We start from the raw sequence: 15,899 nt of genomic DNA on the forward strand, positions 1-15,899 counted from the left end.
AAAATATCTTCAATTTTTAGGTCACTCCGTCCTTTCAGCGGATAATCTCGCAAAGCAATGTCATGGCCAAACCAGTCTATCCGGGGAGACACAAGTTTCCCCAAACGCCCGGGCTGTGGAGACCGGGAAAAGTGTCACTTGTATTCACACTAAGAGGAGGGCTGTTCAAGAATAAAGAGGAGGGCTACTTGAGATAGACAAGCCAGGTTCTGCGAGCGGGAAACTCGGTGGAGGTGGGTGAGTGGTGACCCGCCCTTGGCTCGCGACCCTGGACCCACGCCCAGCGGGTGTGGCAGCAGCGCCAGCATGGCTCCGGCGCCGCGCCGGAGTGTGCGCATGCGCGCCGGCCAGCGCCGGCTACGCCTACAGACCCGCTTCCTTCGCTTAGTCTCCCTCAACGGTTACCCCGGCTCTCCGCCACTCACTCCCGCGGCGCTCGAGGGACCATGGCCGATCCTCGCGTGAGGCAGATCAAGATCAAAACCGGCGTGGTGAAGCGGTAAGGAGCCAGGAGCGGCGCAGCTGCCGCCGCCTCCTCTTCCTCGCCCCGTGGCGGCCCGAGAGGCCGGGCGGAGCGCAGGCCCGAGCTGGGCCCCAGACTCCAGGCCTCAACTGGGGCGCCGCGGCCGGTGGCGACGAGACGGGAACGGAGGGGGCGCGCAGGTGCCCAAGTCACCGGACCGGGGCACTCCCCTCCCCGCGCCTGCCCCCTCCAAAACCCAGCCGCGGAGCGGTGAAGGTCGCGGCGGCCCCACCCCTCCGGCGCCCGCGGTCGGGGAGGCAGAGGGGCGGCGGCCCGGCTCTCGAGGGCGGGGCGGTCTGGGGTCGTATCTCCGAGTGCGCTGCCCGGGTCTCCCGGCGGAACCTGGCGGGTGGGGGGCGCTTCCGGTCCATTACCTGCGCTCACGTGGACGCGCGAGCCCGTTGTGAAGTTTAGGGGGTCGCTGCGAGCCCGGCCCTCATTAGAAATGGGACCTTGCGGGCGCCCTGTCATCTAACATGGCAGGCGGGACTCGCAGTCTGAAGAACTGCGGCGTGAACTTCCAGCACACTCGACAAACTTCTGTGGCCTCACTCCCCGGCTAGCTTCCCCGAGGCTCGCCCCGGAGCTTGTGGGGTGCTGTTCAAGTAACTATCCTGTGTAGGCCAGTCCTGTAATTCGCCGTCATTCTCACCGCTGTGAGACACTGGAGTGCTTATTAGGCCTTTATTGTTCAGACCCCGAAAGATGAAACTTTTTGATGAGGCATTCCAAGAGAAAAGATGAACAGCCTTCTGAAGAAGCAGGTTATTTGGCAGTAAACATGTCTAATCCTAGCTGTCTGGCTTCTTCCTCTGCCCACCTTTCCTCCCTGTGTTGATATTTTCACCAGAGGAAGGACAAGGCAAAGGGGAGAATAAATTCACTTTTTAAGATATTGCCTCCGCGGCTTAGCACAGCATTGCGCTGTGCTTTCCAGAAGCTGTCATTATTGTTAAGGCGGTAAGGAGATAGGATGAGTAGTAGTGAAATGTGCAGCCTTTTCTGAAGTGAGACTGCTTGGGTTCCAGTCCTGATTCTGCCATATATTATGTATTGTTGAATATATTACATTGCACCGTGCCTCAGTTTCCTGGTTTGTAAAATGGAGTAAGTACCCGCCTCGTGCAGTTGTTCCAAAAAATGCCTGCTGTTCTGTTTAACAGTATGTGGTAAGTACTAGTAAATGTTAACTAATACTATGGTTTGTATTCCCATTTTACAGATGAGAAACTGAGGTTTAATGAAGTTAAAATAGGAAAAGTAAACTTGTCCGGGGTCACTGTGCTAGTTAGTGACAGAACAGGGAAAAGCACTAGGGTTTCTGATCTACAACCTTTTGTTTTAAGCTACAGTGCCCCCCAGAAGAGTATTTTTTAAAATGTGTGATAGTAGAAGGGGAGTTGAGATGTGTAACTGAAAATATAATTTGCCCTATTACCCCCAAGTTCTGTTTTCACTTTTGTTAGACTTACTTTGGTTATGTCATTTTCGTAAATCTATTTGGCAGAAGTACCAGGGTATGATGAAGAGTGCTTTAGAGGGAAAGTCATGAGAAATGACTTTTTTATTGAGTATAGTTGATTTACAATATTAGTTTCAGGTGTATAACAGTGATTCAAAATTTTTATTAATTATTCTCCATTAAGTTATTATAAAATATTGGCTATATTCCCTGTACTGTACAATATATTCTTGTAGATTATTTATTTTATATGTAGTAGTTTGTACTTCTTAATCCCCTACCCCTATTCTACCCCATTCCCTTCCCTCTCCCCACTGGTAACTACTAGTTTGCTCTCTATATCTGTAAGTCAGTTTCTGATCTGTTATATTCATTTGTGTGTTTTATTTTTTAGATTCCACATATTAGTGATAACATATAGTGTTTGTCTTTCTCTGTGTGACTTACTTCACTAAGCATAATACCCTGTAGGTCCATCCATGTTGTTGCAAATGGCAGAATTCCATTCTTTTATATGGCTGAGTAGTATTCTGTCGTGTGTGTGTGTGTGTGTGTGTGTGTGTGTGTGTGTGTGTGTGTACGTATATCACATCTTCTCTATCCATTCATCAGTTGACTGACGCTTAGGTTGCTTCCATAGCTTTGCTATTGTAGATAATGCTGCTGTGAACATGGGGGTGCACGTATCTTTTCGAAATAGTGTTTTCATTTTCTTCAGATAAATACCCAGGAGTGGAATTGCCGGATCATATGGTGGTTCTATTTTTAGTTTTTTGAGGAACCTCGATGCTGTTTCCCATAGTGGCTGCACCAATTTACATTCCCACCAACAGTGTACAGGGGTTCCCTTTTCTCCACATCCTCACCAGCATTTGTTATTTGTGGGAAGACACACTCATTTAGATAATAATTTAAGTTTTCAGGCTTTCAAAAATTCTTAAGTACTTATGGAAACTGCTTGGAAATAAAGTTTTGTTTTCATTTTATTTCAATGATAGAGCATTATCACACTAATTTTGATTCTTCATACATAAGTAAATTTATCATTTTTATGAAATCCCCTCATAATTTACTTCATAATATCTCAAATTGCTTATAAATTAATGGAAATGCCTACTGTACATTTTTTTCATGGCTTTTCTGTTGACATTTTGGTGTAGAGCTTTCCCATATATACTGAAATGAGATACGGTTTTTAAAAAACCTAAAATTTCTATTTTAGCTGCTTATTACTCATATTTTGCCTTGGTAGATAACTCTCTAAATCCATAAATATTGTTCCCTATTCTCCTGTTACATTCTCCTGAAACTTATTTTACTCTGACTCCTTCCATCTTCTGCCTTAGTATCCTGTTTTTTTTAAAATTCTACATTATACTTCAGCAAAGGAAAAAAATAGGTGAGGCAGATGTGGCAACACGTTAATAATTGTTGGGGATGAATGGTCATGGGTCTTCATTATATTCTTCTCTATATATATTAAACATTTTTTATAATAAAAAGGTATGCATTTTTTCTCCTCCAAATTTAGTTTCAAAGACTTCTCAGTTAGTTTCATGATTCAGACATGTTCTTGGTTTTGTGAACGGCATTCTGTGCATTGGTTTCTTAAAGCAGTGGTCTAAAATTCAGTTTCTGTTCTCAGCACCTTTTTTCTAGTCAAGATGTTCATTTCCCATCACCTCATTTATCTTCAGAAGTAACAACTTTTATTTGGAAAAAGAGATTTAAAGTCATTCAAGCCCAGAATTCCTTCAGTTTTCTTTCCAGGACTTCAGAACCATTTAGAAATATATTCTAGGTGTTAGTCTTAGAGTTCAGTTTGGGTAGGCTGTGTGCTTGGGAGGGTAGATTCTTAGAGTTTAGCGTCTAATCAAATCTGCTAAAATACTTCAGGTGATCTGAAAGTTCCCTTTAGTGGGTTTTAGGAAGAAATGTGGACAGGCAGATGGAATATTACTGGAGTATGGAAACAGGCAATAAATAAAAGGTGGTATTTGGCAACTGAGAGATCAAACAATGAGTGGAAGATGCGCATTTCAGCATGTTGGCAAAATGGTGATTTTAGACCCTAAGGAAATAGGCAGAAGCCTCACTGTGCTCTAGTCCTAGAGAAACTTTGTTATTTCACATGGTAACAAAGGCAAAGGATCTGATTTCCTGAAATAGATTTCAAGAGAGAGGTTAGACCCCTAGAAACAGGAGAGTCCAGTAACTAGGAATGGCTTGTAAGGTGAGAGTTAGACAGCAATGAGTCTGACTTGGTACTGAGTTCCTGACTCGTAGGACTTGTCAAATGGGATTGTTTTTCTAGGGCTAATTCTGGCTGTGAATTAGAGATATGTGTGCACTAGGGGCTGGGTAATATACGAAGTTTCTTCAAGCAGCAGCCTGTGTTCACATGTGACTCCTTGTTAATGGGTATTAGTTGGTAGGTTTGGGTCTTGCAGGCTGTTTTTAAAGATTTGATGTTTGACAAATATTTAACAAATGAGACTGAATATCCTTTACCAAATTACACCAACGTCACTGGAATATTTTTCTTTATCTTCTTATCTTCCCTTGAGACTGGGAGTGACATCAGTGACGAAACTGTCTTGTTCACTGCTCTGTCTTCAGTGCCTGGCATGGAATAGCCACCTGACCTAAGTTTACTGAGATTAATTGAATGATCAGTGCCAAACAGTATTAAGCAAAGTCAGATTTACTCGAGTTTTCTATTGAAATAATCACAGCCTCCTTTTTGTTCATCCTTGATAATTTAAGGGCTTATATTAGGAGTTTGGGATTAACATATACACACTACTATATATAAAATAGATAAACACAAGAGCCTACTGTATAGCACAGGGAGCTATATTCAATATCTTGTAATCACATATAATGGAAAAGAATCTGAAAAAGAACATATATATGTATGTGTATATCTGAATCACTTCGCTGTGCACCTGAAACTAACACAACACTATAAGTCAACTATACTTCAATGTAAATAAATAAATTAATAAAGTGTGTATGTGTGTGTGAAAAAAAATAAAATAAAAATAAAGATTTGAATCCATGTTCCAGATTGCCAGACCTACTTATATGTGACTGGGCACAGCTAATCTGGCAGCCCTAGCAAGGAGTTACCAGATATGACTCCAAATTTCTTCTTCTCCAGTGCAGAACTGTAAATCTCCCCCACCTCCCGCCCCACAATGTCTCGCTGACATTAGTTGTCTGGGTTTACCTGGGACAGAAGGGTTTCCAGGATGTGGAACCTACAGTGCTAAAGTTGGGAAAGTCCCAAGCAAACCAGGGTGATTCGTATTAGTACTTACGTAAGTAGCTAACATAGCACTGTTTTGTGTGTGCTGTGATTATTTGGAGACTATTTGCTGATAGTACAACTGTGAATTGAATGTTGTACTTTACTTAAAACTTAAATGCATCCTGTAAATATGAAGTTTCGACAGAGAAGCTTTTTTTCCTGTATTAAATTACTGGTGATTTAGAAAATACTTTTCTCTAAAATAGAAGATACAGCATTGATTTTTTTTCTTCTAGTTTTATTGAGATATAATTGACATACAGCAACTGTATAAGTTTAAGGTATACAACATAATGATTTGACTTATATACATCATGAAATTATTACCACAGTAGGTTTAGTGAACATTTATCATCTCACATAGATACAAAATTAAAGAAATAGAAAAAAATTTTTTCCTTGTGATCTGAACTCAGAATTTACTCTCTTACAACTTTCATGGTAACATGTAGTGTTAATTATATTTATCATGTTGTTCATTACATACCTAGTAGTACTTATTTACCTTATAACTGGAAGTTTGTACCTTTTTGACTATTTTTATCCAATTCCCCTTCTCCCCCACTCCCCACCTTTGGTAACCACAAATCTGATCTTTTTTTCTATGAGTTTTTTTTTTGTTTTTGAAGTATAATTGACCTACAACGCTGTGGTAGTTCCTGATATACAACATAGTAATTTGACATTTCTGTATTTCAAAATGAACACCATGATAAGTCTAGTTACCATCTGTCACCATACAAAGATGTTACATAATTATTGACTATATTCACACTGTACCTTTCATACCTGTGACTCATTTATTTTGTAACTGGAAGTTTGTACCTCTTAATCTCCCTCACCTATTTCTCTCTTCCCCCCCACATGCCTCCCTTTTGGCAACCACCTGTTTGTTCTCTCTATGATTCTGTTTCTGTCTAGTTATGTTTGTTCATTTGTTTTTTTAGATCCCACATATAAGTAAAATCACATAGTATTTGTTTTTCTCTGTCTGATTTATTTCACTTAGGATAATGCCCTCTAAGTCCATCCATGTTGTCACAAATGACAAGATTTCATTCTTCTTTATGGCTGAGTAATATTCCATTGTGTGTGTATGTATAAGTAATTATAAATATATATATCAATCACATTTTCTTTATTCATCTGTTCATGGGCACTTAGGTTTCTTCCCTATCTTGGCTATTGTAAGTGCTGCAGAGAACATCGGAGTGCATATATCTTTTTGAATTAGTATTTTAGTTTTCTTTGGGTAAATACTCAAGAGTGGAATTGCTGGATTGTATAGTAGTTTTATTTTTAATTTTTTGAGGAATCTCCATACTGTTTCCTACAGTGGCTGCACCAATTTACATTCCCACCAGCAGTACACAAGGGTTCCTTTTTCTCCACATCCTCTCCAACATTTGTTATTTGTTTTCTTTTTTAAAATTTATTTATATTTATTATTTTTGGCTGTGTTGGATCTTCGTTGCTATGCGCAGGCTTTCTCTAGTTGCGGTGAGCGGGGGCTACTCTTCGTTGCAGCGCGCGGGCTTCTCTTGTTGCGGAGCACAGGCTCTAGAGCATGCCGGCTTCAGTAGGTGCGGCGCGTGGGCTCAGTAGTTGTGGCTCGTGGGCTCTAGAGTGCAGGCTCAGTAGTTGTGGTGCATGGGCTTAGTTGCTTCGCGGCATGTGGGATCTTCCCGGAGCAGATTCTTAACCACTGTGCCACCAGGGAAGCCCTGTTATTTGTTTTCTTTTTGCTACTAGCCATTCTGACAGGTGTGAGGTGATATCTCATTGTAGTTTTAATTTGCATTTCCCTGATGATGAGTGATGTTGAGCATCTTTTCCTGTGCCTGTTGGCCATATGTATATCTTCTTTGGAAAAATGTCTATTCAGGTACTCTGCCTGCTTTTAATCAGGTTGTTTGTGTTTTTGATCTTGAGTTATGAGAGTTTTTTGCGTATTTTGGATATTAACTCCTTATCAGATATATGTTTGCAAATACCTTCTGTTGAGTAGGTGACCTTTTCATTTTGTTGATAGTTTTGCTTTGTTGTGCAAAAGGTGTTTACTTTGATTAGTTCCATTTGTTTGTTTTTGTTTCCCTTGCCCAAGGTGACAAATGCAAAAAGATCTTGCTAAGACTGACGTCAAAAAGCGTAGTGCTTATTTTTTCTTCTAGAAGTTTTATGGTTTCAGGTATTACTTTTAAGTCTTTAATCCATAGTGAGTTCATTTTTGTATATGGTATGAGAAAGTAGCAGCTGTCCAGTTTTCTCAATACCATATTTTGAAGATACTGTCTTTCCCCCATTTTTCACTAAAGCAGAAGAAAAAAATAGCCTTGATGTTTTAAATGCTGATGTTATTTCAGCTAAATGACATATATCTACCATAAGTTTCCAAGTATGATTTCTGTTTATAAAATAAGGGTTTTTCTCTTCTTAAGCTGTATTTATGGTAAATTCAAGAAATTCTTCTGCAAGAACAAAATGTTTTCATTCATTTAACATAAAAGGTTATTTAATAACTTTAAAGCCAACTTATTTTCAATAAAGCCTGCTAAAAATGTCCACTGGTGAATGAATTAATTCATTAAAAATGCTTTCTGAAATATATCTTTTTATAACCATTTTAGATTGGTAATGGCTTAAAATCCAATGTGAACAAAGAATGTTAGGGCATTGGAAATAGCACTGACATTGGCCCATAGTTTTCCTCTGATTAAATGAAAGTGACACCAGTAGATTAGAATGAGACTAGGACAATTCACACTGCAATTGTGTTAGTTTAACTTTAACAATCTTTTAACACTCTTGTTTAAATGTAGCTGACATACCATAATTACAAATCTACAAGGCTTGATTATAGAATTTTACATCATGGATCTGTGGGGAAATTGTATTGATTTTTTTTTTTAAATAAAGCAAGCACCTTTTCCAAACTGTGGCATCTTCCTAAGTTTGTTTATACCTATACCTCTAATATACAACTGTGTATGATATATATAACATATATATTGTACAGCAGGCATAAAAAAACATAAAAGGTAAGTAAAATCGCCACAGTTAAATATATATATTTATATATATAATATATGTTATAGTGACAAACATATTTATATATATAATACATGTTATAGTGACGTACATTATATATATGTATGCGGATTATATATTTTATACTGACATAAAAGTGAAAAATATGAATGACACATGTACTTACATAGACATGGAGATATAGTTTTACCCGTTTAGCTGTAGTTGTATATATGCTTCCCCTTTTTAAAGTAATTATAGATAGAAATATGGTGGACAGTGTCTGGGAGAGGTTAGGGACATAGCCTTGTAAATTATTCTTGTAAGCTTTAGTAGCTTTGTACCTTTTCGTGTATTCTCCTCTTCTTCCACATCATAGCACTTTGATGTGAGTTAAAGTAAGTTCAGCCAAAATGGCCAACTTCCTACCTTGAAATTTAGCCAACTCCTTTTGGAATGTCTGTAATGTATCCAGTTCTCCAAAGTGATGGTCAGAGTCGCTGTCAAAATGGATGCAGGTGGTCAGCTCTTCCCCACCTTCTGCCAACTACTTGGCAAGCATTGACTCGTAGGAGCTACACAGCTGGCAACCAGATGTCTCTTTAAGCTGGAAAGGAGGAAAGCTAAGGTCACTCATGACCATGGTTGTCCCAGCACAACCTGTATTATTCTGCAAGTTGAATGTGGAAATGAAAGATCTTTCGACCCCTGTGTGTGCATGTAGGTGTGTTCTGTGTTTTCATTGCATTTTTTTTTGATAGAAAATTTTAAAAATTTGTAGTAAGCCAGGTTGGAAAATTTTGTTAAAAATAGTAGTCCACACAGACCTACTAGAGCATGGACTTGAGGATATGGGGAGGGGGAAGGGTAAGCTGTGACAAAGTGAGAGAGTGGCAGGAACATATATACACTACCAAACGTAAAATAGATAGCTAGTGGGAAGTAGCCGCATAGCACAGGGAGATCAGCTAGGTGGTTTGTAACCACCTAGAGGGTTGGGATAGGGAGGGTGGGAAGGAGGGAGATGCAGGAGGGAAGAGATATGGGAACATATGTGTATGTATAACTGATTCACTTTGTTATAAAGCAGAAACTAACACACCATTGTAAAGCAGTTATACTCCAATAAAGATATTTAAAAAAATAGTAGTCCAGAACTATTTAGGATATAAATGCTTAGATGTGTGGTCTTCCTATTCCAACATTCCATTTCCAGTAATACAATTATACAAGAACATAGTTCCAACTGTGATTCTGTTTAATGTGCCCAAATAGAGCTCATTTTAAAATAACTGATCCAAAGATCACTTATTTAGCAGCCTCACTCAGAACCTCTATCTTTGAAGCACCTGGTATGGTGTTGACATATAATAAATGCTCAACAGAAGTCCTTCCAGTGAACAAAGGCATGGATGAAGCCTTACTCTATAAGGATTTTTGACCTGAGAAGCAGTAGGGAGCTACTGAATCGATTATGATGTGACAGCATAATAGTATAGTTATTGCTGCAGTTGGAGTTAAACAAATGGAATCCCAGATTCCACTTACTACATAGGTGACCCTGAGCAAGTTATTTAACCTTTAAAAGCCCGAGTTTTCTTAGCTGGAAAATGGGTTAATGATATTATCTTTCTTGTACTGTTGTTCAGAGAATTGTAAGGTAATCATTTAAAGCACTAAGCCCAAATGCCTGATATGTACGTTCAGTATATGTTAACTGCTGTCATTATTATCATCGTAATCATTCTGTACAAGTATAAACTGGAACTTGCTTTCTTTTAAACTTTTTTTTTTTTTTTTGGTCTTGCCACACGGCACGTGGGATCTTAGTTCCCCGACCAGGGATTGAACCCACGTACCCTGCATTGGAAGCGCAGAGTCTTAACCACTGAACCACCAGGGAAGTCCCTTGCTGTCTTTTTTTTTTTTTTTTTTTGGTACGCGGGCCTCTCACTGTTGTGGCCTCTCCTGTTGCAGAGCACGGGCTCCGGACGCACAGGCTCAGCGGCCATGGCTCACAGGCCCAGCCGCTCCACGGCATGTGGGATCTTCCCGGACCAGGGCATGAACCCGTGTCCCCTGCATCAGCAGGCGGACTCTCAACCACTGCGCCACCAGGGAAGCCCCATTTTTCTTTAAATTGTTGAGATGTTGATTCCCTGCTTTGAAGCCCCAGCAAAATATCTCTGTTTATATCAGTGACCCTGTATTTTTAACACCTTAAAAAATACTGTATCTTTCGCCCATTTTTTGATTTGGGTTGTTTGTTTTTTTGATATTGAGCTGCCTGAGCTGTTTGTATATTTTGGAGATTAATCCTTTGTCTGTTGCTTCATTTACAAATATTTTCTCCCATTCTGAGGGTTGTCTTTTCATCTTGTTTATGGTTTCCTTTGCTGTACAAAAGCTTTTAAGTTTAATTAGGTTCCATTTGCTTATTTTTGTTTTTATTTTCATTACTCTAGGAGGTGGGTCAGAAAAGATCTTGCTGAGATAATGGCCATCATCAAAAAATCTACAAACAATAAATGCTGGAGAGGGTGTGGAGAAAAGGGAACCCTCTTGCACTATTGGTGGGAATGTAAATTGATACAGCCACTGTGGAGAACAGAATGGTGTTTCCTTAAAAAACTAAAAATAGAAGTACCATATGACCCAGCATATAACCTGAGAAAACCATAATTCAAAAAGTCACATGTACCCCAGTATTCATTGCAGCACTATTTACAATAGCCAGGACATGGAAGCAACGTAAATGTCCAATGACAGGTGAATGGATAAAGAAGATGTGGTACATATATATAGTGGAATATTACTCAGCCATAAAAAGGAACGAAATTGGGTCATTTGTAGAGATGTGGATGGACCTAGTGTCTGTCATACAGAGTGAAGTAAGCCAGAAAGAAAAAAACATATCATATATTAATGCATATGTGTGGAATCTAGACATATGGTACAGATGAACCTATTTGCAGGGCGAGAATAGAGACGCAGATGTAGAGAACACAATGTGTCAAGGCCAGTTTCCCTCTTACTGCACTTCCATAAAGTTTATCGTAGGGAAGAGTAGTCAAGTGAGTGAGTGTTTAAGAGCCCTTATTCTAAAATCTATAAATGATTCACCAAAACTGTCAGAAGACATCCCTACAATGCTAATGCTAGATTATAATTATTTTCAAATCCTTCTTAATATTTTGTTTTTAATTGAGTTCCCCCTTTGTTGTTGATATCCTTTCACCTGTGCTAAAGAAATATTTTATGGAGCCTTATGTGTATATATATGCTTTAACTCAGGGTTTATTTGTCTATAAACAAGTAGGCATCTATTTTTTCACTAAATGATCCTCAGCTTCTGAACAGTACTAAAATGACATGCTTTTAATGTGCATCCATTGCCTGAAATATGTCCGTACTCTATGAAGCTTTTGAAGACCTATAATTCTACTGAAGTGTAATTCAACTTAGGTTACTAGTACAGTAATTTTCATCTCAAACCTAGGACGTTAAGTTCTAAGGACTTTGCACTATGTAAGATATACAAAGTTTTCTTAAGGCCAAGCAGTTCTTCTCATCTTTTTAGGGACCAGAGGAATGGTGTATAATACATTGCTTATAACAAAACAGGCATTTAATCATATTTGCTAATTGAGTTGAGGAATGGAGAAAACCAGAAAAGAGGTCAGTTATATGAGGGGGAACAGCTCAAGAGTCTGCTCCCCCTCCTATAATTGAAGTTTGCTTTTATCACTAAAAGTGAGAGACTTTGAAAGGAGAGGGGTTGCTGAATACTCCAGTTAAACTTCAGAAGAGCAATAAAGGGCTTCCCTGGCAGCGCAGTGGTTAAGAATCCGCCTGCCAATGCAGGGGACATGGGTTCAAGCCCTGGTCCAGGAAGATCCCACATGCAATGGAGCAACTAAGCCCATGAGCCACAACTACTGAGCCTGAGTTCTAGAGCCCATGAGCCACAACTACTGAGCCCACGTGCTGCGACTACTGAAGCCCGCATGCCTAGAGCCCATGCACCGCAACATGAGAAACCCGCGCATCACGACGAAGAGTAGCCCCGGCTTGCTGCAACTAGAGAAAGCCTGTGCACAGCAACGAAGACCCAACACAGCCAAAAATAAATGAAATGAAATAAAATAAATACATTTATAAAAAAAAAGAGCAATAAAACAGCTGCAAGTAATCACAGTACTCAAAGACTTTTGTCAGGATAATATTTTTATTGGAGAAATGAAAGATAAGAAAATATATTTATATCAGGGATTTCTTTAAAAGTTAACAGTTTCGCAGGATTTTTTTCTTACCTAGAAAGGAAACTAGTCTATTGTAGAAACATTTTAAACTTTTTTATAAATTTATTTTTTAATTTTTGGCTGCATTGGGTCTTCGTTGTCACACGCGGGCTTTCTCTAGTTGCAGTGACCGGGGGCTACTCTTCCTTGCGGTGCGCAGGCTTCTCATTGCGGTGGCTTCTCTTGTTGCAGAGCATGGGCTGTAGGCACACAGGCTCAGTAGCTGTGGCTCGCGGGCTCTAGAGCGCAGGCTCAGTAGCTGTGGAGCAGGGGCTCAGTTGCTCTGCGGCATGTGGGATATTCCCAGACCAGCACTCAAACCCGTGTCCCCTGCATTGGCAGGCAGACTCTTAACCACTGCGCCACCGAGGAAGCCCTAGAAACATTTTTAATTATTAATAAGTTCAATCTAAAAATGGTTTTGAGGGACTTCCCTGGTGGCGCAGTGGTTAAGAATCTGCCTGCCAGTTCAGGGGACGCGGGTTTGAGCACTGGTCTGGGAAGATCCCACATGCTGTGGAGCAGCTGAGCCCCTGCTCCACAGCTACTGAGCCTGCGTTCTAGAGCCTGTGAGCCACAGCTACTGAGCCCGCGTGCCACAACTACTGAAGCTCACGTGCCTAAAGCCCGTGCTCTGCAGTAAGAGAAGCCATTGCAATGAGAAGCCTGTACACCACAATGAAGAGTAGCCCCCACTTGCTGCAGCTAGAGAAAGCCTGCATGCAGCAAGGAAAACCCAGCGCAGCCAAAAATGAATGAATGAATTAATTAATTAAAAAAATAAATAAGGCTTTGTAGTTTACCTAGAACTAACCAGAACACTGTCTCCCTTTGATTCTAATTTAATAGACGTGTGTGTGTGTGTGTGTGTGTGTGTGTGTGTGTCTTTGTGTGTGTGGTGTAACTGCCTATTGTTAAGTTACTTACATAAATAGGCTCACCCATACCAGGATGTTATTTTTGAAACCTAAGAAAAAGAGTAAGGATATAGGTAAATTGAAATCTCATTATGGGCAGTAGGTGATATTTCAGGGGAATGTAATATGGCAGAGTTTTGGGCCCAGCCCTTAAGGAACTTGTGCTCTGTTATATAGGGTGCATATATCTAAATATTTATTCTTAGAACTGCAAATATCTCTTTATATAAATCCCCAATCTCCAGCTTTCTCTTGAGCTTTAGACTAATTTAAAGTATTGAATTTATGTCCTTAGTATGCTCTGGTTTCAAACTCCGTCTGACACCAAACTAATTATTTTCTCAAATCTGATCCTTTTCATCTATTTTATGAAGAAAAAATTTATTTCATGTATGAAAAAAATCTAGAGAAAACACAATAAACCTGAAATGAAACAATACAGGTACATTTGAAGTGCCCCTTTCTAAGTTTGTTCCTTTTCTTCTTTGCCTCTTAGTAATTATTATTCTGAATTTGGTCTTTATCATTTCCACACATATTTTTAAACTTCTGTTTTATATGTAGATATACATGAACCATATTAAAGTATTCTGCACACTTAACAACACTTATATTTTTGTGTAACATAAAATATATCTGGAAGGACACATAGGAAACTGGTCACGTTGGTTGTCCCTGGGAGAGAAACTGTATAACTAGGACAGGGATGGGAGGAAATTCTTATAATTTTGAATTGTGTATTACCTATCAAAATATAGATTAATTTAAAATTTAAAAACTATGAGTAGTGTCACATTGTAGGAATCTTTCTTTAGCCTACTTTTTGTGCATATTACTGTTCTCGAGATTTATTCATGTTGAAACATTCAGCTCTAATTCATTCTGTTGCGTGAATTTACTAGTGTTTTGTTTCATTCTCATGTTGATGGATATTTAGTTTTATTTTTTTCCACTTTTACAAATGATGCTACCATGTACTTTGTTAAATATGGCTTCTAGTGCACATATATAACAGTTAGTATAAGGCAGAATTTTCTAAGGAATGGGCCCTGAATGGATTACAGGTATACAAGGGTATAGCTGTCCTTAATCTTCATGATGGCCAGGTATGGCCAAGAAGAGCCATGGACTGTATGGGGGAAGAGCCTTTCAGACAAAAGATACAAAGGCTTGAAGAAGAGAGAAAGATTGGCCAGTTTGAGGAGGAGCAACCAAGTGAGAAAGAGGAGGAGGGGTAGGAGACACCTTGAAAAGTAGGAGGGAGAAGATATAGATCCTACAGGGCCTACCTAGTGTGTAAGGATTTGGGCTCAAGTCTCAGGAGATGTCACCACCTCTGCAGAAGTTTCCTGTCTGTCTCCCTTCTCTGTGTTCTCAAAGAACTTTGTATAGTAGCCTTCTCTTATCCATGGAGGATATGTTCAAAAACTTGCAGTAGGTGCCTGAAACTGCAGATAGTACCAAACTCTGTATCTACTATGTTTTTTCCTGTACTAACGAGTGGGTAGTGTATACAGTGTGGATGATTCACATCCTGGGTGGGACAAAGCAGTACAGTATGAGATTTCACCACAGTACTCAGAATGTGCATGCAATTTAAAACTTACTGTTTATTTCTGGAATTTTCCATTTGATATTTTCAGACTGCAGTTGACTGTGGGTAACTGAAACCTCAGATAAGGGGGGATTACTGTAATTATCTGTTGCTTTCATTAGACTGTTGGTTTCCAAAGTATGGTCCAAGGGCCCCTGGGGGTCTCTGACACCCTTTCAGGGTGTTTGCAAGGTCAAAGTTATTTTCATAGTAATACTGAGATATTGTTTGCCTTTTTCACTTTCATTTGCACAAAATTGTATAGTGGAGTTGTCCAAAGACTAATGATATGTGATATTGTAACAGATTGAATGAAGAAGGAGATATAAGAATCCAGATGCTTCTGTTAATCTAGACATTTAAAAGATTTGCAAAAATGTGAAGCATTGCCATTCTTCTCACTAAATTTTTTCATTTTGGAAAATATAGTTATTTTTCATAAATAGGTTATTTTTGTTAACATGTACATTTATTTTGTTGTTTTTCTTTTTTTTTTTTTTTTTTGCGGTATGCCGGCCTCTCACAGTTGTGGCCTCTTCCGTTGCGGAGCACAGGCTACGGACGCGCAGGCTCAGCGGCCATGGCTCACGGGCCCAGCTGCTCCACGGCATGTGGGATCTTCCCGGACCGGGGCACGAACCCGTGTGCCCTGCATCGGCAGGCGCACTCTCAACCACTGCGCCACCAGGGAAGCCCCTATTTTGTTGTTTTTAAGTGAATTAACAAATACTACATTTTTAATTAAAATATTTTTGTGATTTC

The 15,899-nt window shown here is 39.7% G+C and overlaps 1 protein-coding gene across 1 annotated transcript in view; it reads left to right on the forward strand.

The window, feature by feature from the left end:
* Positions 1-378: 378 nt before the first annotated feature.
* TBCA (tubulin folding cofactor A) overlaps positions 379-15,899 on the forward strand; it is a 102,210-nt gene continuing 86,689 nt past the window's right edge. Inside the window, exon 1 of the mRNA XM_082836156.1 lies at positions 379-499. Coding sequence (XP_082692282.1) covers positions 447-499 — 53 coding nt within the window. The 5' untranslated portion in view covers positions 379-446. The remainder of the gene's footprint in view (positions 500-15,899) is intronic.

This window comes from Leucopleurus acutus (assembly GCF_964270905.1).
Source record: "Leucopleurus acutus genome assembly, chromosome: 3".
Lineage (NCBI taxonomy): Eukaryota > Metazoa > Chordata > Mammalia > Artiodactyla > Delphinidae > Leucopleurus > Leucopleurus acutus.